Source organism: Sitophilus oryzae, unplaced genomic scaffold (genome assembly GCF_002938485.1).
Source record: "Sitophilus oryzae breed Bouriz unplaced genomic scaffold, Soryzae_2.0 scaffold_980_pilon_pilon, whole genome shotgun sequence".
In the NCBI taxonomy this organism is placed as follows: domain Eukaryota; kingdom Metazoa; phylum Arthropoda; class Insecta; order Coleoptera; family Curculionidae; genus Sitophilus; species Sitophilus oryzae.
In genome coordinates, this window is record NW_022147617.1 from 3905265 (window position 1) to 3933075 (window position 27811).

Sequence of the window (27811 nt, forward strand, 5' to 3'; positions counted from 1 at the left end):
AAAAAATATCAACTCGATGATTGAAAATCGGTGTAGTAATGTAAAATCAAAAATTAATAACTATTTCAAATAGTTTAAAACCCCTGTTTTAAACTATTTGAAACTGTTTTAAACCCACTAACCTATTACCACACTATTACTGTAAATGCCAAATTTGAACAGATACCTGAGAGGAGCAGGTCAAGTTCTATAATGAAATTTCGTTTAAATATCAGATAATTAAAATCTCATATGATGCGGACTACGTGAACTCTAACGTCACGTCATATATTGTCGAACCCTCTCAATCACTTGCCAGCCAGATGAAAGAAATTGGTGTCGCCATTATGGCATTTTGTAAATTACTGCATATTCTTTAGACGACACTAAAACTCACCATACCCTAGACAAGGAAAGAGAGTCTCTCTTTCCTTCTCTAAGGACAAAATACTCGGAAGCTGAACCGCGCAACCGCGGTATACGTCAAACTCAGCTGAACTTTGCCGTTGATGGACTTTGTAAACAACGGCACTTTTATAATTATCAGAGTAAATATGGCCCTATTTAAAAACAAAGTTAAAAACTCAAAATAATACAAAAAATACCTACTAAAAGCATTTAAAGAAGATTTACAATTTGTGAATGCGTTTTGGGGATCCAGCGATTCATAGAACTTTGATAATTAATATTACAGACTGGATTATTTTTTAATTTGTATTGTTTCACTTAATTTTGTGAAAACACTATAATAAGAAGAAACGTATTATTTGCCCACTGTGTACTCTAAATATGGTAGTCTGTATATAGTTTGTGGAAGTTGCCGTATATTGCAACAACATTTGAAGGTAAACACCATGAAGTAAAATTGGAAATGGAAACACATAACTTTGCCTATGACTTTGATACTAAGGAAAGCTATAAACTGTGGTATGAAAAACAGAAGATCAAGATAAATTATGCATTCGCCAAGAAAATATAATGAGTATGTGGAAAAAAAACTTACAATTATTATCGTAATCATAGGTAAAATAGATTGGGTTAGATATAGTTCAGTAAAAAGACCATATAATGAGCCATAAAAGGAAAATGGATAAGCAAGAATTATTCCCAACAAAGTGAAAGAGGTTATTGGTTTAAGGCTTTATTTCGTTTGTTTTTGGTCTTACTTAAGTAAATATGTATTGACTGTTGGTTAAGGGTTTTATATTTATTTTGTACTACTTATGCTACTAACCTGTATAATGTGGTATTGTTTATTGTTAAAATTATTGTATTGTATTGTTGTAATTACTGTATTTTCTTGACATAGAACAGCCATAAGTTTCTGATAAGAAACTGCAACATTCTAATAAAGTCTGTGATTATTAGAACTATAAATGTTTTTTTATTTCTAATATGTTACAGTAATTAAGCTAACAAATTTTCCCAAAATGTTTATTTCCCCATGAAAATGTGATTCAATTTAAGAACTGATATTTTAATAAAAGATTTGAGAGTAGAATCTACATATATAAAATGCTAATGTTTATCTGTGTCGTCTCTACTGAAGTAATGACTTGCTCTAGAAAGTTGCTATTTTTACTAAAAGATAGCTAATTGACTCTTCTAAAAACTGTCGTCGCCGGACTTTTTGTTTTTCATTTAATTAAAAAAAAATAAAAAGTATTTTTTTCTGATGTCGTGGCGGATGCGCCAGGCTTCAACCAGTTTGAGAATAGTGAGCTCTCTCCAAGTAAAGCTATGGTTCTCACTTATGCATCAAATTAGATAGTGATTATGCAATCTGCAAATGAAACAATTTTTAATTTACACCAATAATCAATGCAACTTTGACTAAAATCACTTTAGTAAGGCTAATCACTAGGCTTTATAGGTATATTACCAAATATCAGCCAGATATAGATCAATTTTTAAATATAGCCATATTTCTAAAAATAGTCAAAAACTATAAAAAACAAAATGACAACCAAAACAGTCAACTACTGTTAACAATTTCGCATAATAAAATTATTGTCTGTGATTACTGTTCGATTCTCGATTATTCATAATGTTCAAAATTCCCGCAAAGCGCTTCTCGCCGAACAAAACCGAACTCTCCGTGTAAGATCCGAATGCTTCCGAGGTTTTGGTGAGTTTTAGGGCGGATTTACCCAATTCCTTAATTGCTATTCCTTAATTCTTATTTCTTATTCGCTAAATTATAAAAAGATAAAATACGTGTTATGCAGTTAGTTTGGTTATACAATGTCTTAATCCTTAATTCTTAACCACGGTTCGTAATTCTTTATTTTGAAAGTTCCCAACTTTTAACTTTTTAGCGATTAAGGAAAACGTGTAGATGCGCATACGTGAAATTCTGAAATGTTAATTTTGTGTGTATTTTGTGAACTGTTGTTCGTCCCATTCCAAGGAAGGCATATCTTGTATTAGAGTTCCAAAATTGCCTTCCATGTCCTTTCTTCTATTCATGGGGCGAACCCCAAATCACCTACAACCTCGGTGGCGATTCACGAGAGTAGCGACACAACAAGCCGTGGTTATAAACAAACCCGAAAGTGCTGCAATTTTTTGTATGGACCTCATTGCACACAATAACACAGCGAAACAAAAACGATTTGATTTGATCTACTAGTGTCAGTTTTAAGAATTAAGAAATAAGGATTAAGACATTGGTTAACTGTCTCTAAAAAAAGGAATAAAGAATTGTGTATTAAGAATTACAAATTACAGACTAAGAAATAAGAATTAAGGAATAGCAATTAAGAAATTGGATAAATCCGCCCTTAGTGTCGTCTATATTCTTTTTAGTAATTGTCATTGTCATTTGATTTGAGGTTATAATTTTATTGACATCGATCAATGTCAAAATTAAAATTTGATTGTTGCTGTAAAACAAAATTAATTTTTTTTTATTGCAAAAAATGCCTTAAAGATTTAACCAAAACGAACAAGAGTTTATTGCTAAGTTTATAAATATTTTTTCTCATGAAAGAGATGCTAGTAGAACATTCTTGCTCGTGGACGCCGTATATGAAGTAAGTATAATGCAAAGGTGTAATTCCTATGTAAAATACAAACTGATGGCGTTTTTAAATAATATAGCGAGTTGCTGATGCTTTAGTAATAGGAATTTCAACAGTCCAAAGAATTGGAATTAAAGGGATTGAACTGATGAAGAGTTGAAAAAATGAATAAATGCCCAAAAAACGGAACTCGCTCTATCAATAATATAGGAACGTACTTAAAATTCTCTAAACAATATAAACTGATCTCAGACACACCCTAAAACTCCTTTTTGACAAATAATGATAACGGTGAACGATGGCTGAACAGTCTTTATCTGTGACGCTGTATAAGCCATTATATAAAATTTTAATATTATATCTTTACCTGTTCAGATAAAAACTAAATATAGGTGCAGCAACCAAATTTTGATTAATCATGTTATAAAATACTGGAGTAACTCCATCGACAGAAATTCGAGGATAAGCCATGCCGAGAATACCATCAAATTTGGCAGCAATAAACGTTAAGCCAGGCTCTTTAATAGCTTCTCCAAAAGTTTGATCTCTCACTTGAACAGAACCGACCTAAAAGATTTAAAGATAAATTTAACATGCATGTATTTCTACATTGTTCAAAAATATAAATATACATACACTAAGGGAGTCAGTAGACAAATATCCAGAAAGGCTGCCAGAACCATATGTAATTGCAAATTCGGTTCCATTTTCCTTGTACGTAGAAGATTTTGTGGCATCATACTTGTTATGAAGAACTGTAAGAAAAAGTTTGAATAAGCCATACTTCCAAAAGAAGGGTACAAATGAAAGGCGTTCTTCATCACAGTCCATATAATATCAAACGATCGAACATAACGGCATTAGAGGTGATATGGAAATTAAAACTGTTGTAATTTATCTAATCTACATATACAGGGTGCTACAAATTCGAGGTACGACCATTGGTATCTCGGTAACGTAATAGATATGAACATGGTTAAATTAGGGCAAAGTTGCGTAGGTATTGGGATGTTCACCAAGATGCCATCAAAAAAGTTTTAAAAATTTCAAGGATTGCTGAGTTTTTTGGAAAAAAAATGATTTTTTTGAATATCAATTTTATTTTTTCCTGTCGTTACTTTTTAGAAAATCAAAAAAACTAATGGCACATTCGCGTAGCCACTTTATTAGGGCTATCTGATAGTATTTTTAGATTTTCAAATTAACTGATAATTTGTGAGATACAGAGGCCAACTTAATTTTTTTAAATACGAACCTGCATTTTTTATTTCAGGTTTTGAAAGAACTCGGTCTCCTAAATACAATTATATGCCACACTTTATACTTTTTTTGTTTTGGGTACCTTAACAACAACAAAACTATTTAATTATTAAAAATAATTTCAGTCCGACTCTGGTTCCTTAAGTTATGAAATCTGATTATATTCATCGCAACAATATATTAATAATTAATATTAACATTTAATACAACGCGCTAATTAACATTAAATAAGGAAAATCGAGCCAATTGGAAGATTCAAATAAATAACAACCAGGTCAGAAATTTAAAGATGTTATTTTTAACTTTTTTTTATTGTGAATTTGAAATACCAGTGTGCGATCTAATAATATGTATAATAGTAATCGTAGTTATTATAAATAAATCAACTTCTACAAACTATAGTAAACGCCACGAATGTTTGGGAGCGATTCATCGGTCGCTACCATGTGAACTAATCTGTTCAAGGTCACATAAAACTTAATTCCAGTGCCGCGGTGTTTCAAGTCATACAATAATCAATATATAATCAGTTGTAATTTGTTGTTTTAACTATCAAAATCTTGTCAAAACATATATTTGGTTATAAATATAAAATGGAATGCCCCATTGGTCGCACTGCAAGCACACCAATGGACTGACGCAAAAAAACGAATCAATGAAAGAAACGCGATATAGTATCGTCTTTGTCAATCACGCTAACATTTTAGAATAAGTAGGAAGAGTGCAGGCAGATGATTAGACCGGGCCTTTAAAAACCTACGTCTGCGGTAAAAATTTACGTTTTTAATGTAAAAATGATAGCGCGCGTGTCGATTCTAACTTCATCAAGCGATAAATCACTCCCAAACATTCGTGGCGTTTACTATAGTCTCTAATGTTCTACATGTTCGAAAGAGTTACCACTATGGTTACCACCCTCCCTATTGCGCAAATTTATTTTTTGTTCAATTTTATTTATAGCTCTTGAACTTTCTTCTTATACTTCCGAATGCATTTTGTACTCTTCAAATGACGTCAGGTAATGTAGCCTCTTGGCGATAGGTCCAGGAACCTCGCTGGACATTTTACTGCTCTACCATTTCCAGTCCATCTTCGCAGGAAAATGATTTGATTGTTTATACTATATTATATTTATATTAATTATTTTCCGTATTCAATGGTTTACCCCACGTCATTGTTAAGTTTGAATGCTAATCAATATTGTAACGATGAATAGATTAAATATTTAAAAAACAGCAGAGCCGGACATGAAATTAGTTTAAATAAATTGTGTTCAAATGTCAAAACAAAAAAAAAAAATTAAGTGTGGCATATCATTGTACTCAGGAGACCGAGTTCTTTCAAAATCTGAAATAAAAAATGCAGGTCCGTATTTAAAAAAATTAAGCTGGCCTGTGTATCTCACAAATTATCAGCTAATTTGAAAATCTAAAAATACTATCAGATAGCCCTAATAAAGTGGCTACGAGAATGTGCAATTAGTTTTTTGATTTTCTAAAAAGAAACGACAGGAAAAAATAAAATTGATTTTCAAAAAAATCAGTTTTTTCCAAAAAACTCAGCAATCCTAGAAATTTTTAAAACTTTTTTGATGGCATCTTGGTGAACATCCTAAAGCGCCACTTTGCCCCAATTTAACCATGTTCGTATCTATTACGGTTGCCGAGACATCAATGCTCGTACCTCGAATTTGTAGCACCCTGTATAAAATGCTAATGTTTATCTGTGTCGTCTCTACTGAAGTAACGACTGGCTCTAGAAAGTTGCTTTTTTTACTAAAAGATAGCTAATTGGCTCTTCTAAAAACTGTCGTCGCGGGATTTTCTGTTTTTTATTTAATTAAACAAAGACTAAAAAGTATTTTTTTCCTGATGTCGTGGCGGATGCGCCAGGCTTTAACTAGTCTATTATAGGGTCTACTAGAAAGCTACTAGGGTTATTCGCCACATACGACACGAAGTATTGTAGCCAAATGATTTGATTTTTAAAAATTGTTAGTTATGGGATCGTTGGAGGTCTACTAAAGCTACAATTTAAAATTATTTTCAAAAGGTACAGAGTGTCCCAAATAAAGAAAAAATATCAAAGTTGCAACACAACACAAAATTCAAATAAATAGAAAAACTTCAGTACAATATTTGGTTTGAAAAACTTAAACACGCCTAGAGAAATGAATAATTAAAATTGCTACCGCATTTTCACAAAATTGAAAATATTTCAAAAACGGTAAGGTTTAAGTGGGGTAAACCATTATTTTAATCGTAGAAACTAAAAGTGTTATAACATACAGGGTGTTACATTTAAAAAAATACAACTTTTATATATTATATAGATATTTTTTCTTTATTTGGGACACTTGGTAACTTTTTAAGATAATTTTAAATTGTAGCTTTAGTAGTCCTCCAACGATCCCATCACTCACAGTTTCAAAAAATCCAATTATTTGGACATCACTACAATACTTATCTTGTCATATGTGATGAATAACCCTGTATATTATTTTTCATTATACTCGTAATCATGGCAAAATCTCATACGATACACATATGTTAGGTCCTATTACCGATATTACCAAATATTACCGAAATTGTGGGAGCGAATCGTGATGCGGCAAAAACGCATAGTGTAAAACTCGACTAAGTAATAAATTATTGTCGAAATTATTATAATCAAAAATATGTCATCCCATTTATTTTATAAATAAGATCTGATGATACTCGGAGTTAAGGAGTATGCTATAAATAATGAATAAAATACAAATCCAAACGTCGAAGTTTTATATTGCAGCAAAAATACAAGTCATAAGTACACTACTCAAAACAATGATCGCATATATTTGAATAAAAGTAATTATTAGGTACATATTTCTAAATGAAGCATGCATTTTTCTGCCTTTCTCTTGTCAGTTTTTTAGGATAATTAGGGTACGCACTGACATGTAATTTTTAGTCGGCCGATTATTTAGTTGCAAAAGTGAAAACAATACATTCTTATGGAGCCGAACGGCCCAATATTTGATTACATTGCGTAGCCTGAGGCTATGCGCTGACAAGCAATTTTTAATCGGCCGACTATTTAGTTGTACACTTGTAACTGATATATCCTTATGGAGCCGCGCTCACATGCAATCAGATAGTCGGCCGACTAAAAATTACAGGTCAGCGCATAGGCTTATTGTATCGAATTTCCCTTTACAGTGTCCATACTATTTAAGATCGTAAGTCAGGGAATTCAAGTGTCTTATTATTAATATTTTTTTTAGAAAATATGTGATAATTATTTTGAGTAGTTTATTTCTGACCTATGCTCGTTTTTGTGTTTGTGATGTGCGTAAAACTACAGATTCATAAATAACAGCGTTTGTATATTATTATTTCTATTTCATTTGCCTTGTTATCAGCTTTTTAAAAATATAATATATTCTGTACTTATTTTCATAAACCAGGTAAAAAATACATTATTTAACTTTTTAATAAGTAATCAAACAATCGAATAATTCACACAAAGTCAAATTTTGGTTATTCCACGCTAGTGTCTGTGTGTGAAATTATTCAACAAGTGCATAAAAAAATAAATTACTCTGATTGACACAAGTGATATCTAAAAACTGCACAAGTCCATTTTCAGTGCAGTTTAAGATAACACGATGGAAAGCAAAATTATCTGCTTAAATTAAATTAAATAAAGTAAGAATATGTTACAGTAAAAGTTGGAAATCAGTGATTGTTAACAATTACTAGTAAAAGCTCACCATTCACTGATTTGCTAAGACCTGAGACTACGCCAGTAAAAGTTGAACAGCGATTTTTGGAACCAACTTTTACTAGCGAATGGCGTGAATGCTAGCAGTGAGTTTGAATAATTCAGTTAGCGTGGTTGCCACATGTATACAGGGTGAGTTTCCTACGATGTTCTCTATGGGTATCTCGGAAACTACTGGAGATAGAGAGTCGGTTAAATGGGGAAAGAATTGAAGTTTTGTGGGGTCATAAATATGCGCCTTTCAGATTTTTTAACAAGTTCATGGCTTACTAGATATTTCGAAAAAAAACAAATTTCGGCTATTTTATAAGTTGTTCCTAATTCCATTATAAGCTATTTTAGACAAAATGTTTTCAGATAAAAGTTGTAGAAAATCACATTCTTAATGAGAGTGTGTCCTCCGTTTTTTTCTAAAGCCTGTCATTTTTGACATATGATACGAACATATGTTTTTTTAAATGGAAACCATAGTTGGCCATGACGTCACAAGAAGCGCCATATTTTAAGCTTTTCAGCGATATAAGCTATAATATGTTTTCTTCGAAAAATTACTGAGTTATAGCCAATTCTTACCATTTTTAAACAATTTCACTTAGTTAGCCATGGAAACAAGTTTAATCGTCTTTGCTCTAATAAATGCGAATCTGTCCCATCCAAATTTTGTAAATTAAAATAAACAAAAATTGTAAATATGAATTTTTCAAATGAAGAAAAGCGTGTAGGATTATTGGTTCAACTTTTCTTGACCATATATTTTCGACGATACGTTGACCGGTGAATGTTACGTTTTTTATAGAACGGTTTTCAAGACATGTTAGAGAAGTTAAATTTAGTTATAGTCAATTCTTATTTTTCTTGACTAATTTCACTTAGATTGCATGGTATTCTTATTCTGTTATGATTTATAACTTATAAAAAGTCAGAATATATTATACCAAACGGTTCTGTACAATTTACATTACACAAACTTAAACTTAAAAAAATGATATCACTACATACACTTTAAGTTATTTTAGAAAACGTTAAAAAAATCCGCCATTGTTTTGAGTTGCATCTTTTTAAAACTGAGTTTCTACCTATTCTGACAGAAGGACCGGTCGGCTTAACTATCGACTCGAAGTGGCGGTACGAGAGAAGTTTAATTCTTTCGTACCGCCAGTTCGAGTGCCTCTTTTAATTCATATTTTTCTTTTGTAAACCATACCGCATAAAAAAATCTTAAATGGATTTCGCAGTCAGGTGATCGAGAAGGTCCATGCATTTGGTCCACCTCTTCCTATCCCTGAGTTTGCATAATTATGATATAAATAATTTTTAACATTTCTTTCATTATGGGGGGTCATAATGAAAGTCATGTTGGAACCACTCTATTGATGCGCGAGTACACACGTTTTTCTTCATTTGAAAAGTTCATATTTACAATTTTTATTTATTTTAATTTACAAAGTTTGGATGTGACAGCTTCGCATTTCTGAGAGCAACGGCGATTGAACTTGTTTCCATGGCTAACTAAGTGAAATTGTTTAAAAATGATAAGAATTGGCTATAACTCATATAAACATATTATAGCCTATATCGCTAAAAAGCTTAAAAACTGGCGCTTTTTATGAAGTCATGGCCAACTATGGTTTGCATTTAAAAAAAACATGTTTGTATCATATGTCAAAAATGATAGGCTTTAGAAAAAAGCGGAGGACACAATCTCGTTAAGGATGTGATGATCTACAACTTTTATCTGAAAACTTTTTGTCTAAAATAGCTTATAATGGAATTAGGGACAATTTTTAAAATAGCCGAAATTTGTTTTTTTCGAAATATCTAGTAAGCCATGAACTTTTTCACAAATCTGAAAGGCGCATATTTATGACCCCACAAAACTGCAATTCTTTCCCCATTTAATCGACTCTCTCTCTCCAGTAGTTTCCGAGATACCCATAGAGAACATCGTAGGAAACACCCTGTATAGGCTTTATATACAGGGTGGTCCGAACTGTATTCCTGTTTGTAACATATTGTGCAGATACAAATAAGTAAAAAAGTTGATATAAATGTATGTCCTAAAATGCTTAGTTTCGGAGATACAGGGTGTAGAAGTTTCATTTTTATTTCGATTTGTTCCAAATAATTTCTGAAGTAACGTCAATATTTTGATGAAAATTGGTGTCTGGGAGTTTTTTGACATGAGAAATTTGATTTTGATATCAATATGACTCCTACTAGTAGAGGGCGCCACCTACATATTTTTTAACTGGTTTGAAGAGTAATAACATTTCGTCTGTACCTGTATAAAAGTACTGAGTAAAGAAATATACATTAACGACGTTTTTTACGTGAAAAAGGTCTCTTGGTAAAAATCGCTACGAGTAATGGTTTTCGAGATATCTGGAATCGAAATTATCAATACCTGTCATCATTGACATAAATTAAACATGTTGACTAAATAGTTATTAGACTGAAATCATAAATTTAAAATGTTTTTGTGCCAAAAGCTTAACAGAAACTGTTTTATCATCATTTTTTGCAGAAAAAATTATGATTAATTTAAAAAAAAAATTTCCCAAATTTACGATATCAATGAAATAACTATCTACTTAACGTGTTTATTTTTCGTCAATAATGACATGTTTTGTCTATTTCCATTCTAAATATTTTAAGAACGGTTGCTCGTAGCGATTTTTACAAAGAAAAAATTGATTTGGAAAAAATTGAAATAAAAATGAAACTTCTACACCCTGTATCTCCGAAACTAAACATTTTAGAACATACATTTATACGAACATTTTTACTTATTTTTATCTGCAGAATATGCTGCCGAAGTTTCCGGAATACAGTTCGGACCACCTTGTATACAGGGTGCTACAAATTCGAGGTACGAGCATTGGTATCTCGGTAACCGTAATAGATACGAAGATGGTTAAATTGGGGCAAAGTTGCGCCTTGGGATGTTCACCAAAATTCCATCAAAAAAAATTTTCAAATTTCAAGGATTACTGAGTTTTTTGGAAAAACCCGATTTTTTTGAAAATCAATTTTATTTTTTCCTGTCGTTAGTTTTTAGAAAATCAAAAAACTAATTGCACATACTCATAGCCACTTTATTAGGGCTATTTGATAGTATTTTTAGATTTTCAAATTAGTTGATAGTTTGTGAGATATACAGAGGCCGACTTAATTTTTTTAAATACGGACCTACATTTTTTATTTCAGAGTTTGAAAGAACTCGGTCTCCTAAGTACAATGATACGCCGCACTTTATACTTTTTTTTGTTTCGGACATTTAAACATAAAATTTATTTAAACTAATTTCAAGTCCGGCTCTGTTTTTTAAATATTTAAATTATTCATCGGTACAATATTGATAAGCCTTCAAATTTAACTATGACGTGGGGTAAAACATTGAATACAAAAAATCAAATTCAATATAAAAAAAATAATTGCATTACTTGACGTCATTTGTAAAAGTGAAATCAATATTTTTCAACATTTACAATAAAGAGTACAAAATGCATTCGGAAGTATAAAAGATCGCGCACACTATACCTGCACGGACCGGCACGGACCAGACCAGTAAAATCTACCGGTGAAGGTGACCGTGTTATTTAATAGAGTAGAGCACACTAGACCAGTACCAGCACGTACCGCCACAAGCCACGACCGTCAAAACAGGTCGTGTCGGTCAGGGACAAATATGACCGGTAATATTTATGCCTGGTCGTGCTGGTCCGACCTAATGTGCGCACCGACGAACCAGCACACCTCCACAAACATGCAAATATTGAAGGGTTTGTCAGTATTTCGAGTACGCTAGGTGGCTCAAGTCGCATGATGTAGGTTAGATTTCGTTTATTTTTGTTCGAACCTTTAAATCGTTTTAAATATGAATGAAGAAAAGCTTATTTTACTGGTACAAAAGTATCCAGAGCTGTGCGATACGAGCCAAGCATTTCATATATAGAGACCAAGAAAGAAAAGATGCAATATGAGAGTCGATAGCAAAAAAAAATAATCAAATTTGATTTGTGACATTCGAAAATATTGGAAAACTTTTCTTCGAATCTTTTTAATTCAGGAAACAAATGATGAAATTCGCCATATTGCTTTCTCTTTTGATTTATAGGGTGAACCCAAAATCTTCTTTTTTTCTTAGCTTCCTTCTCTTCCTCCTCTTCTTCACACAACATGGCTAAAATAATAATTTCTTCCTCTGAACTACTCATTTTCAATACTTCTATGTTACACGCTCTAGTAGTTGAGCCTTGACAACTGTACTTTTTTCAAAACTCTCGCTTATGTTGCTGGTCTGTGGCGGTAAAGTGTGCGATGTCATGCAGGATGCAGGTTTGTGCTGTGCTGGTCCGTACTGGTCCGTGTAGGTATAGTGTGCGCGATCTTTAAGAAGATATGTTCAAAAAGCTATAAATAAAATTGAAAGAATAATAAATTTGTGTAATAGGCAAGGTGGTAACCCTTTCGAACATGTAGAGCATTAGAGACAAGTTTGTAGAAGGTGATTTATTTATAATAACTATGATTAATATTATGCATATTGTTAGATCGTACACTGAGAATTTCAAATTCACAATAAAAAAGTTAAAATAATATCTTTAAATTGCTGAGCTGGATAATTTATTTGGGTCTTTCAATTGGCTCGATTTTCCTAATTCAATGTTAATTAGCGCTGATCAATATTGTTGCAATGAATATAATCAGAAACCAGGGTCATAACCAGTCATCATAAATATTTTAAGAAACCAGGGTCGGACTTGGAAATATTTTAAAAAATCATTATAAATAGTTTTGTTGTTGTTAAGGTACCCAAAACAAAAAAAAAAGTATAAAGTGTGGCATATAGTTGTACTCAGGAGACCGAGTTCTTTCAAAAACTGAAATAAAAAATGCAGGTCCGTATTTAAAAAAATGAAGTCGCCCTCTGTATCTCACAAATTATCAGCTAATTTGAAAATCTAAAAATACTGTCAGATAGCCCTAATAAAGTGGCTATGAGAATATGCAATTAGTTTTTTGATTTTCTAAAAAGTAACGACAGGAAAAACTAAAATTGATTTTCAAAAAAATTCGTTTTTTCCAAAAAACTCAGCAATCCTTGAAATTAAAAAAAAAATTGATAGCATCTTGGTGAACATTCCAAGGCGCAACTTTACCCCAATTTAACCATCTTAGTATCTATTACGGTTTCCGAGATACCAATGCTCGTACCTCGAATTTGTAGCACCCTGTATAGGCAATATAAGGATAACATCTGGCGTAAATTCGCTTTGTTTTTTGTGGTTATGTGTAATTGTTTTGTTATCGTTGTAAAGTGCTGTGCGGTATTTTCCCTATGGAAGAACTTTTCTGTGAAAAATTAAGGTACCTAAACTAGGCACTCGCAAAAATGTAATAGTGCTTGTTTATCATTTTTGCAATATAATGAAGTCATAGCAAAAGTTAAGCGCACAAGAGAAAAAGATATTAAGGAATCTAGTGACTATGAACTTATTAAACGTTTCCATATGCTTGAAGTAGCGAGTAGCGGGTTTGAAAAAAACGAATAACTCCCGTTGAAGAAAATTCGGGCATACTTTATTTTATCCACGATGAAGAACTTTATTAAAAAATATGTATTTTTTAAATTGGATTAGGATCGAAAGAAATCAACAGAAGTCCTTTGTTTTAAATTTGTCGACGTTTCACAAAATTTATTTGCATCTTCAGGACAATTTAAATGCAAATAAATTTTGCGAAACGTCGACAAATTTAAAACAAAGGACTTCTGTTGATTTCTTTCGATCCTAATCCAACTTAAAAAATACATATTATATATTATTGGATGGACAACAATAAAAATTAGATTTATTAAAAAAACCTCGTACCAATAAGTAATGTTTATGAATGTTGTTTTAAATTGTTTTGTACGCTTTAAAATGTTTACTATGTTTTCCCTTTTAATATTTAGAAGTTAGAAGGTTATTCGATATTTTCTATAATTTTTAATAAATATACTAAAGAAGTAAATTGTAATTTTAAGGTATGTGGATCACCTTGAATATTGAGATGATCCAATATTCTTAAAAGGTTTATTTGTTCTAACTTCCACCAACATTCTTCCTCACCACACTCACCCTGTGCAATAGAATAACTTTTACTGGCAACCTTTAGTAAATGTTACTGCCACCATAGTAAATGTTAGAAATTACTAGGAAAAGTCGACAAATCTATTTAAAATACCACATTCACTGGTCCAATGCGTAATCATATAATATATGATTATATAATAAATCACTGAATTTCCGATTTTCACTGTAACATGCATATACAGGGTGTCCCAGGTTGAGCGTGCATTAGAAGTTTCTAGAGAAACACAATATCTAGATCGGAGATTTTACACATTTTTGCACATCATTGTTTTACAACGAGATCTATCGATTAAAAATATTTTCAATATGGCGGCACTTCCGGAAATACAGGAAGTTGACTACAACTTTCTTATTTTAAATGGCCGCCCCTATTTTTTATTACATACTTACATTCTCTGTAAAATTCTATGAATATTTATGTTAAACACTCTATATCTAACATTAACCGTTTTTGAGAAAAAAAAAATATTTAAAATTTTTGGACGAAAAAAACTACCTGTCAAAAAATTTGTATAGCCTAAAAGTCAAATTTAGTGATTGCCTTAGCTACTGTGACATAAAGAGAAGACATGTAGCTATCTATTTCAAAAATTAAATTGTTCAAATGTCATATGATAATGGCGGTAGCTGTCATGGAATTGAGTGATTAAAAAGTTATCATAAATCATTTTTTTTTTCAAATGGAAACCTACTTTTTTTATTTCACTAGTGAAAAGATTTTACAATTCGTTACTTTTTAACTATACATGTTCCTATACCAAAAATAAATCGTTTTTAAGTTATATAAGATTTAGTTTGAAAACGTATATTTTTCTTGATTTTATCTAGCTTCCTTTGAGTGTCAAAAAGTCAGACAATTTATTTCCATCTGTCAGAAAACAAATTATTGGAATATCCTATATTGTAAATACTGTTGCCTTAAAAGTTTAAAAAGTGTATATATAAAAATATATCTCGTATTTTCGCTCCTTAGTGATATCTAATAGTTGATATTATTAATTATTTTAATAATGTACTGTATCAACCCCCAAAAAAAAACGCAAAGTTGGCTTGCAAATGATGATCGATAACATATACTGCTTTTTGAACAAACTGTCACAATACGACATGGCCAGATCTATTGTTTTACATCACTTGACGTTTAAAGTAATAGGCTACTTGTTAAAATCAAGAAAAATATACGTCAAAACGTAACGAATTGAAAAGCTTTTTCACTAGTGAAATAAAAAAGTGGGTTGCCATTTGAAAAAAATGATTTATGATACTTTTTTAATCTCTCAATTCCATGACAGCAGCCATTATTACATGACATTCAAACAATTTAATTTTTGAAATAGATAGCTACATGTCTTCACTTTATGGCACAGTAGCTGTGGTAATTACTAAATTTGACGTTTAGACTATACAAATATTTTTGACAGGCAGTTTTTTTCGTCCAAAAATTTTAAATATTTTTTTTTCTCAAAAACGATTAATGTTAGGTATAGAGTGTTTGATATCAAAATTCATAAAATTTTACAGAGAATTTAAGTATGTAATAAAAAATAGGGACACCTATTTAAAATAAGAAAGTTGTCGTCAACTTCCGGTATTTCCGGAAGTGCCGCCATATTGAAAATATTTTTAATCGATAGATCTCGTTGTAAAACAATAATGTGCAAAAAATCTCTGGTCTAGATATTGTAGTTCTCTAGAAACTTCTAATGCACGCTCAGCCTGGGACACCCTGTATACTCCTTTAAAGTAGGTTTATTTTTGTTAAAAAGTTAAATAACGCATTTTTACGTTTTTTTAGAAAAATAAATAAAAAATATATATTTTTAGAAAGTTCATGAGAAGGCAAGTGAAATAAAAAAAATAATATGTATACAGGAAGTCCCATATAAGTTTGAGTCATATTTCACGAATAATAGCTCCCAACGAAAAACTCTATGGGACTCATTTTCGATAAGTTATAAGGTAATCGAGATACGAGGAGCATCAAAAAATTAAACAATTTCAAATTCGCCCGTTTATTTCAGGACCCAGGAGAGCTAGGACAAATAAGTTTAGTGTGTAGAATTTTTAGTTTCATAAAAAAGTAGCAAAGTAGTGTGAAAACCGCATCTTTGTACCTCTATTCATAAACGAGACGTAGAGACCCTGTAAGACACGAAAATAGGATACCCCCTGTACTACATTCTTGATATAATTATCTTCAGTTCGTAATTATAAACATATACTGTGTAAACAAACTAATATTTTCTTTATCAATTTTTTTGAAACTCGTTAATGTCAACAATTATTATTTATTAAAAACAACTATGTGTGTGTGTATCTAAGAAAATAACTTTATATGATACTTACGACAAGCTATATTCAGCAATTCGCATTTCTTAGATGGCACCCACAAATTTGATGATCCAGTGTCAAAAATTACGTTAAAATTTTGAGGCGGGGTACCAATGGAAATAGGGCCGTAATATTGAGCCTGTAATAAATAAGAAAACAATTTGTTATATTTTAAAAAAATATATAAATTTCAATAAAAAAGGCAGCAGTCTACATTAAGATCTTTATCTTTTTTATATTGTAGGCCGATCAAGTTTAGGTTTAGATGTGACTGGCCGGCCGTGGCTCCAGCAGTTCTGTGTTGGGAGTTGCTGTATGAGTGTCCAGTGTCACAGGGTGTCCCAATATTCCGTGGACATAGAACTACTACGTATTTTTGGAATCAAAATAAGTTCATTGGACACAATTTACCTCTATACAAAAGTGGTTAGTGTGTCTGCTAGAGGGAATCAGAGTAGAAATAAACACATTTTTTCATAAATAGTACTGAAGCTGTAGTTGGTTCCTTGTGCAACATCGTTGAAATATTAGTATTTTAATAAAACACGCTTTTAGATGCATCAAAAAACTTTTAATAAGAGTAACTTTAACCTCTACATATCTATATGTTTCGGCTTTGTTAGGCCTTTTTCAATTCTTAAAAAACTCTTGAAAAAGGCCTAACAAGTCGAAACATATATGTAGAGTTACTCTTATTAAAATTTTTTTGATACACCTAAAAGCGTGTTTTATTAAAATACTAACATTTTTTCAGATATTTTAAGAACTGTTATTTTGATTTGAATGATATTTTGGGTGTCTATGTTTTGCTAAGTGCTTTAGCATTTGACTTCCACGAAAGTCAAAAAAAGTACGGGAAGGGCGAAAACTACCCCCATTCCTACATAAATTTTAGTATAAATATTTTCCAACTCCACCGACGACATATTTTCATTTCGTAAAATAGTCCCTCTAGTATTTACTACATTTTTTATCTCTTAAAAAAAAACGTCGCATTGCATAGTTTTTGAGAAAAAAAAATTGGAGAATTTATTTTTCCAAAGCAGACCTACAAAATATACAAGGAGTTGTGAAAAAATAATTTATTAATATTCTGTGGACATAGAACTAGATATTTTTTGAATCAAAATAAGTTAATTGCACATAATTTACCTTTATACAAAATTGTTTCGTTTGTCCGTTAAAGGGCATCAATCTAAAATAAACCCGAATGTTAATTAATTTAAATTTACTAATTTTTTTAAGCTTTTTATGAAGCTTATTATCAAATATAATTTGTGATACAAACAAAAAAATCAATTTTTTCGCCAAATAGATTAATAGAGCATAAGAGATTTTATGCGCCTCCATAGCTTGATGTGACAAAAAACATTTTTGGAATTTGGAAGTCAGCTTCGAAAAAATATGTTTTTCCTCAAAAAGGATGCGCGGTGGCATTTTTATACAAGAGACAAAATCGTATGTAGTAAATACCGTATGATCCAATAAGCGATGGCCATGAAATGACGATCGATGACATTTCCCATATAATTTTACATATAGAATGACAGCGATCTTCGCTGACGCCGTTTTTATTCGATCATACGGTACTAGTAGGACCATTTTACGAAAAAAAATCAGTCGTTGGTGGAGTTGGAAAATATTTCTAGTACAATTTATGTAGGAGTGGGGGTAATTTTCACCTTTCTCGAACTTTTTCTTGATTTTTGTAAAAGTCAAATATTAAAGCGCTTAGCAAAACATAATCACCCCAAATCTCATTCAAATTGGAATAACGGTTCTAAAAATATCTTAAAAAAATCTGTTTATTTTTTTAAAGTTTGATGCCCTCTAACGGACAAACGAAGCAAACGAAGAACTTATTTTCATTCCAAAAATACGCAGTAGTTCTATGTCCACGGAATACTGGAACACCTTGTATAGAGAATTTCGGTCTATTTGCACAACTAAGTACCTTTACCTTGAAACGTTCAATTGATATTCCCAATAGCCGTTAATACACGCAAGGGATTTTTTAAAGATTTGTTATATTTGTTGATAAAAATCGGATATGTGGCAGTCCGATAAATTTCGCCTTAATACAAATGATTTTGTCATTTACAGCGAGGTTAACAACCACGAGAATCGGATATGAAAGATCACATGACGACCGAGTCGCCGGATATGAAATGTCATATCTGGACTGCGGACTGATCGCTTAAAAATCCCTTGCGTGTATGGGCGGCTAATCTTAATTAATGTTAAAATCGTTTATAATAAATCTTGTCTTACCGCAAAATGCATAGTGCATAGGCGGTTTAAGAAAGGAAAATTTTGCCAAATGCTGCTCCGTTTTCTTTAGTTTTGTAGGCTCATGGTAGAGAAGCAATTTTCCCATAGAGGAATTTATCAAATTATATTTTTATACCAACTGATTTCAGTTTAAAAAAAAGGAATAAAATTATCAGACATTTCCAATACTTCTGTTTACTGAGATTTTAAAATACATAACTTTAATCGAATTTGTTTATATTAGATTAAAATGTACTTGAAGCGTGACGTATAATTTTTATATCTGTATTTACCACTGATATACTTTTTTTTCTTGCAAATTACTGATAACGAAATATACCTGTTAAAAATGCCGCTGTTTTAAAGAGTAGAAAATACAACGCAAACTAAAATTATGTCAGTGTAAATTTATTAAGTACTTAATACTGCTGGGAAATAACAATCGACCTCGTCAAAATTTCTAGACGTGATTTACTAAAGTCGAGATTCAATCAATCATTTATTTATTTCCATAAAACAATGTACAATTGTATAGGAATAGTCAATAAATTCTTAAGGCTAATAACAAATATATAATACAAAATATACAAAAAAACACAACAGATTATAATAAAATTATCAAAAAATTATCATATACTCCTAGGTCTCATATTACAATTTGAAGGTATTCCTCCACACTATAAAAGTTCATTCCCAACAAATAATTTTTTAAATTTAACTTAAACTTATTTAGTGTATTACAGGATTAAATTTTAATAGAAATATTATTAAACATATAAGGTCCTATATTGTGTGGTGATCGATAAGCCACCTTAGATTTACAAATGCTTATATGCTTCTAGTACTAAAACTATGTACGCTACAATTTCTCTTAAATTTATCATAGTTGAGAAAAACGTATAGACACGCTTCATATATGAACAAAGATGGAAGGGTTAAATTACTAAATTTGTTAAAATAGTCCCTAGAACTCTGTGAGGGCAATATGCCTGCCAGAGACCGTATACACCTCTTTTGATCAATGAAGACATCTCGAGAGAGAAGTTGACCAACCCCAAAAACACCTTATCTCAGTCTTGCATCGACATTCGCAAAATAAACTTGTTTTAATTGATCGTGATGTTAGAACTCATTTTAGTTATCTTAAGACAAAACTTTGGGACCCTATTTTAGGTACGAGTTGAGCATAATGTGTTTTCCAGTTAAGGCTGGAGTCAATGTAAAGTCCAAGGAATTTAGTAGTCTCACTAAAAGCTATATTTTTATTATCTAATTTGACCTCCAGTTCACTAACAGACCTCTGTGCATGATGAAAACGTATACGCGTTGTTTTGGTGGGGTTTAAATAAAGTGAATAATCAGAAAACCAACAGTCAATTGCTTTAATTAAATTATTACAATTTTGCTCTAAAGATACTTCGGACTTGTCTGATATTAACAAATACGTTTAAATTTACATATACCGCGGCCTCCCCATAAGAGCAATGAGAGAATTTATGTCCCAGAATTGAAGGACAGAAGATCGAGTTTGACATAAGTCCATCCTTGTTCAGTAGCTGGATGTAATGCACATGCGCCGAAATGCTACTTTTCTATTGGCCGAATGGTGTCGAGATGGGTTATCGATTTATTTTTGGACGCGTCGTCGGCGTGGATTTTGTTTTCAGTTTGGACGCCATTAGTGTCATTAGTGTTTTCTCTAACTTTCTGTGTTTTCCACGTGTACTGTGTTTTCGTTTGTATTTTAATCTTTGTGCGTTTATTGACAATTTTGTGATTTAGTTTTAAAGACTTTTGCTGTAGTTTAATTAATAGAACAATGGGAATGGGCTACTGCTTTTTGTGTGGTAGAAGCCAACTAACAAAATCAATAATAGAAATTTTTCTCGATGTTCGTTTGTATCATGAAAGCAAAATCAGAAATAAAAGGGATGTTAATATAAGACAAAAATATACGAAACTAATTTTATTCAAAAATCAATAATTGTTAAAAGCATTATATTTAGTCTTACCATTTTAAAATAAAAAAGACATTATAATGTAAAGACTAAAAATAGAGACTACATAAGGCTAATTATAATGCTTACACAGTTACACACAGACTGTCTTATTGTAAATTATTATTGTTTTTTTTTTCATAATATAAAAGAGTATTTACAATGCAACAATGTAAATAATTATATTTTTTGTATCTAGCTTGATTTATGTATAAACTTAATATGTACATACTTTTAGTTATATTTGTTTAATAAAAAATATGTTAATAATAAAGAATTACTTTTGTTTCATTTTAAACCAGGACTGATGTTGATTATTGATCATAAATACCATGGGCAGTAAAAGAAGCAATAGACAGTAAAAATGTACTGTTATACTTTGTTTTGCTGCAATTTTTAAGTCGAGTAAAATAGATATGCAATTTGTACTACAAAGTTTGGTATACCCAAAGTTTTTAAGACAGTTCCATTGACAGTTTAATTGAGGTTTTACTAAATTATTTTTTGAATTTTAAAAAAAGTGAAATAGATATGCAATTTGTACTACGAAGTTTTTAAGACAATTTCTTAATAATTGTGGTTTTACTAAATTATTTTTTGAATTTAAAAAAAAATATCATACCTGTGACTTTTTTTCATTCGTTTTATTTAATAATAATTGTCTAACACAACAAAGTCTACTTAGAACGATATGATATAAATATAAATGAGTTCATTAAAAAATGGTCTAATTAAAATTAGTACCTAAATAAGCAAAAATTATCCCCTCATAAAACAAGAAATTAAGGAGTTCAGTAAAAGGATTGCAACTATATATTTTATTCAGTAAATTTTCATAATAGTAAGTATAAATAAAAGCACAATCTCTAAAACGACAATATGAATAATGTATATTAAGATTTAACTCGAGTTTCAGTGAAAAAACTATATTGATATTAAAATATTTTAATACCTTCAGAATACTAATTACATACCATAAAATAGGAGTTTTTACGATGCGGGAAGCCTATCTAGAAAAAGAATTTTAGAAATCAGCAATGGGATTCTGTAAGCTCTGTAGCAAGAAATTTCCTATCGAGCCTATGCTATTTGTATACGATTGATGAGTCACTAGACAGGGAAATGTTTACAGAATCGCACTGCAGATACCTATTACGCTACTAGGAGCCCCCCATTGTGAGACAGATATAAAATAATTTTTATATACCTATTCCATAGCCTATTTTTTTAAATGTCTGTAATATTTATAATAAACTTATTTTAACGAGTAGAAGTATTGCACCAGCATCAAAATTAACACTACTTGTAAAAAACTGTTGCTCCTTGAGTTTGTAATAGATATAAACAAAATAAACATTCGAAAATAACTAAATCGAAGATATCTGAAAACTTTTGGTTGAAAAAGTGTTTTGCCATAACATGTTGGATACGATTAAAATATCTCAATTGATAAATATGCGCATAATGTTACATTATCAAATTATTTGATTTCAGAATATTTAACAAAAGTTTCCAATTTTTTCGAAAGATTTAATTCAATTATTAGAACGTCTTTAACCTCAACTTAAAATAAATAAAAATAAAACCAAAACAAAACATATCATATGATTTGGAACTGTCCAATCAAAGTGCTTACAGGTCGAGCAAGCGCAGAAAACCTCCTCCCGAACAAGGATAGACTTATGTAGGAAATGCATTGACATTCTATAGCCATCCTTCAACATCGGGACAGGAATTTAAGCGGTACCCTCCGTATATTTTATTTGAACGTATTTGGATATTAAAGATGACACATCGTCGGCAAAAGCCGTAAAAACGCTGGCATCATAAAGGTCGCGTTCATCAGGACGTAGCGCTACCGCAGCGATCACTAATTTTCTGCTGAACGCGCCGATTAGTTGTGAGCGCTCTGGAATCAGTCGCCATTTTTTCCATCAGATTTCAAATACGCTACGCTACCGATGCATGATGGATTAAACGTCACATACGCCAAATGTCACAAAATGTTTTGGAAAACGAAAACAAAGCATTTTGTTTATTGTTCTCGGTTGACTAATCCCCTCGATTTGTGTGCCAAAAATGGGTGAAAACAATTTAATATGCATTACTTATGATTTTGATCTAAAAAGCACGTTCAGCAGGACAACCAATCGATGGTACATCGCTCACTGATCAACTTGTCCTGATGAACGCGACCAATATATTTTATCAAATTGATTTACATATATATAAAATAAAAATATTGGACCCAGGATTGAACCCTGGGGGATGCCAATGGAAATGTCAATAAAATTGGATGCAAAGTTTCTAATGTTATTTTTAGAGTCAACATTTTGAAGAAAAACATATTGTTGTCTTTCAGTTAATAAAGATTTGGCTTATCGATTTCTAGACGTTATTTACTAAAACTTGTCAAAAATTAACACTAATTATAGAAATATTAAAAAAGGATAGAACGTTTCCCGATACACAAATCTATTTCCAAAAAAATGTTTTCTTGGAAAATTTCAAGAAAACATTAAAAAACCTAACCACACAATTTACTCAATACAAAAATAAGTTATAACCTTCTTAAGCGCTATTAAAAAATAAAAAAGAGCAGGTACGGGCCAAGTAATGACGTCTAGGGCTTGACCGCTCCAAAATTATCATCGATTGTCATTCCCCAGCCGTCCTTGATGCCATTTTTTTCTCGATCGTATGGTATTTGCTACTGCGATAACTTTTCTATATGACAGATTCTATGTTTTACAAACATATAATAACGCTATAATGTACGTGATAACTGAGTAGGTATGATTATGATAGGAACGTTTGTCGTTACATCAGCAATTTAAAAGAGAATTAGAATTTAAAATTAACATATTATTATTTTCTCCATAAGAGAGAAGTAAAAAAAGAAGCCCATCTAAACAATACGTTTCCTTATTTTTAAGTAAAATTATCATTCCATTTTGAATTTGTATGTCTTTAATGCCACTAATCAGTGTTACTGAAAGCTGTTTAAGAACCGTTCTCAGAACTTCGTACTATCGCCAGCGATACGTAAAAGAACCAATGAGATTTGTACAAAATTCAACAGCTGACAATTTTAAACTTAGTACAGCTCTCTCATTGGTTCTTTGCAGTGTCAACCAGTATCGCCAGCAACAGAACGTAGTTCTGAGAACGAAGCTTTTTTTCTGAGAACGAAAGTCCATTTATATAACAATAAGAATATACAGGGTGTACCCAAAAGTTCGCAACAAATTAAAAAAAAAGAGAAAGTTTTTATGGATTTTCTTCAGCATGGTCCAGTAATGCAAAATTTTTTGACGCATATGGCATGCGACTGTCACTAACAAAATAATAAGAGTCCAAAAATCAAAATAATAATAAATGATTGATCAGACACTAAAATAATAGAAATAATATACATCCATATTAATTTTCTTCAAATATTTTCAGAGATTTAGAAAATAAAAAAAAACTGTGCCATTGTTATTTTCGCAGTTAGGAACGTTATTACAATTTACATATTATATGTTTTAACTCTAAATGTGAGTTTATATGCATCGGTAATGCGTCGTCCGTCGTTCCGTCTCATTCCAGTCATGTTAAGTATGAACTGTCATTTTTAAAATACAAATCTGTATAAAATCTACGAAGGACGACGCATTACGGATGCATGTAAATCCACCTTTACTGTGGCAACTATAAAGACTTGAGCCTGGGCTGAGATCATAATAAATAGAATTCTATTTTGCCGACGTCATTAAAATACACTACAAAGTATTTTTTTGCGACGATCGTCCGTTGCCAGGCAACGTGACGTCACCAAAATAGAATTCTATTTGTTATGATCTCAGCCCTGATTTCTGGTGTACATAAAATTGCACAAATTCTCAACATGTTCTCAAAATATCGATCTATTAATAACTTTTAATAATAATGTTAGATATTAATAAAAACTAATTAAAATGGTTCCACCCATTGTTTGTTGCGGAACATGTGATACTAATATAATTAGTTAGAATATGGTATATTTCTAGATCAATTAAAAACAATCAACAACAGTACTCCGATTTATAAAATAAAGGCGATAGGAATGATTTAATTAATTTTAAAACTCATTAGTCGTCTTCTGCCACGTCCATTCTAAGCTTAATTTTTCGAATTTTGTTATAATGTCAAAGATAGATAAATGTATGGATGTAAAAAATTGTGCTTAGGATCTTCAAGGCAACATATTTATGTCCGTTATATACAGGGTGCAAAAAAATCATGGTTTAAAAAAAAATTAAAAAATTGATTTATTTGATTTTTATCAGATTTTTTTGATTTTAATCAATTTTCTAGTCCTATCTTAATGGCTAAATCAATTTTCTATTATTATTAGTCCTATCCTCAATGGCTAAATCTTAGTATCTCTGCCCGATATTGACAATATTAACATTTCTACGGCGCGTGTCGGTTTTCCATATCAGTCACCGATATAGTTTATTCTGTAAATTTTGCCGATGCCCCTATTTCCGCCAAAAAAAATCAGCCGCTTAGATCAAAGAAATTTTTTTTTGGAAATAGTCATGACTGTCTTAAGTCGAGAATAAAATTAGTATTATCTAATGTTTAAAGTGGAAAGTGCCTATTGCAGAACAAAATGTCGGTAGAAATTTGGAATGTACTAGAAGATAAATTATAAATAAATAAATAAATAAATGCCTTTATTGTCAAAAAATTTTTCAATTTGTGGACAAAGTAAAAAAAAACAAGGTACACTAACAACAAAGTAAAAAAAAACAAGGTACACAAACAAACAAACAAAAGATAATACAAAACATTATACAAATAATTTAAAATTAGGAAAGGCGGAAGTTAGCTTGATCAACATTTAGCTGTTTCAAAAAAGGTACCGTATGATCGAGAAAAAACGTCCAGTCGGTTGGGAAATGATGATCGATGACATCTCCCATATAAATTTACATAGAAAATGACAGCGATCTTCATAGCCATCGCTGACGCCGTTTTTTTCGATCATATGGTATAAAACAGCCTTGACTCCAGCTTATCTTTTGACATTGATTAGTCCTCGGAAATAAAAATACAACCTGACATCAGAAGAAAATAGTTCTGCGCTAGAGTTTGCGAATGAAGTGTATTCAAATACCGGATTTCTGGCACTTCACAATTTCAAAATAAACCTCTGCCATTTAGTGTGGCTGCAACGACGTCCCGTAATCCTGCGGTTAAAACATACCAGCTGGTTTTTATATTATATAAAAACCAATTGTTTTGTTTTAACAGCAGGATTACGGGACGTCGCGTTGTTGCAGCTACCCTTAGAAGTGTAATGAATTCAAACGAAATAACTTCAAAAATCGGTCCAACATTTTAATAGATGAATTGCTATTAGGGATATGTGTTATGTGTATATATCTTTTACAATTATTTTTGATCTATTTAGGTATTTAAACGTTACAACAGCAAGTGTAACTTTGTACTTATTTGATGAATAGGTATAGGGTATATTTGATATAGGAATACTTTTTTATAGCTTTATAGAAAAAGTTTTTATAATTTTTACAGTTATCTTTCGATTTATCATAAGTTTTTAAACAAGTTGATTTTTTTTATTTAAATCAAGTTGATTTAAATCATTGCACCCTGTTTATATACAGGGTGTCCCAGAAATAAGTGTTATCATAAATTTTTAAACAAGTTGATTTTTTTGATTTAAATCAAGTTGATTTAAATCATTGCACCCTGTTTATATTGTATATACATACAACGTGTTCCAAAACGTTCGGCATAAATGTAATTTTTTTACAATTGCTATTGAAAAGCGTTTTTACCGAATTACTTCAACAAACAAAAAATCTTAAAAAAACCTTGATAAAAGCCAAGAGAAAAGTTGTTCAGAATTTAATTTTACGTCAAGTTTCATAAAAATATCCAGGGAAGAATCGTTGTTAGTTTATCGATTATTTTTTTAGTTTAAGATAATAGAGAACAACGGCATACGGTCGAGTCGGCCGCTGCTGACACGTATACGTAGACGTAAAGAATCTTCTACGTGTATAAAAAATAAGAAATATCAGAAATGCGCATGCGTACGTAAACGTTTACGTGTTTGTAGGCCGACTCGACCGTATGCCGTTGTTCTCTAATAAAAGAGTATGCAAAGTTAAGTTCTCAACGTCCACTTCGACCCGATTCTTCAGTTAGATAAGTGGTCAAAAATGATTTTTAACGTTGTATGGTGGGTTCACACCATATACATATAACTATACTCAGCCTAATCTCTAAAAAGGGAAGCCCAAACAGTGAAACAGAAATATGGAATTTTGCATAACCCTAAGAAATTAACCTTAAGAATTTAAGGAAACGCCGTTCATATTTCTCCTGCTAGTCTTAAGAATATTCTAGTATGCGCTTGCTCATATGAAACATGTTTTAAAACTGACCTAATTTGTCAAATGTTTTGAGTATTTCAACTACTAGAGAGACTAAGTTTTACATTTTAATTTCTAGAGCAAAAAATAAATAATTTACGATAATTTATTAACATTTACAAACAGTCAAATTTAACATGTCAAATATTATTTGGAAAATAACTTCTAGTTTTGAGCATGCGCAAATAAATTTTGAGAGAGAATTAGCATTAACCCTAAGAATATAAAACATCTCATATTTCTTAGAACCAGTTAGGACTAAGGCTAACATTAAGATCGATGCGTTGGAAGCATGAACGCTAGTCTTCGTTAACGTTGATTCATATTCTTGTTATGTTAGGATTAAGATGGGAAGCATGACCCACTATTAAAGTTTAAACTACTTAATATAGGTTTAAGCCTTATAACTTCAGTTTTTTTTTCAATTTATCAGGAAATTATTGATAATAATAGCTCTTAGAAAATTCTGGGCAGAGTTAATCGTCTTTATCGCGAGACCTACTCTTGGACCAAATATAATAGTAATGCTTAATGACCACCAAGATGACCACCTAAAGAATTACAATCAGTGGCGTAGCTACCTAGGGGCTAGGCGGGGCAGTGCCCCAGGGCCCTCAAGC

General features: G+C 31.2%; 1 protein-coding gene across 1 annotated transcript in view; it reads right to left on the reverse strand.

Moving 5' to 3' along the window:
• The window catches only part of LOC115891327 (lysosomal aspartic protease), a 41408-nt gene that overhangs the window by 8935 nt on the left and 4662 nt on the right, over positions 1-27811 (reverse strand). The window contains exons 3-5 of the mRNA XM_030911771.1: positions 16508-16631; positions 3639-3757; positions 3370-3569 (exon numbers count right to left, since the gene is read on the reverse strand). Of these exons, the coding sequence (XP_030767631.1) occupies positions 3370-3569; positions 3639-3757; positions 16508-16631 (443 nt within the window). The remainder of the gene's footprint in view (positions 1-3369; positions 3570-3638; positions 3758-16507; positions 16632-27811) is intronic.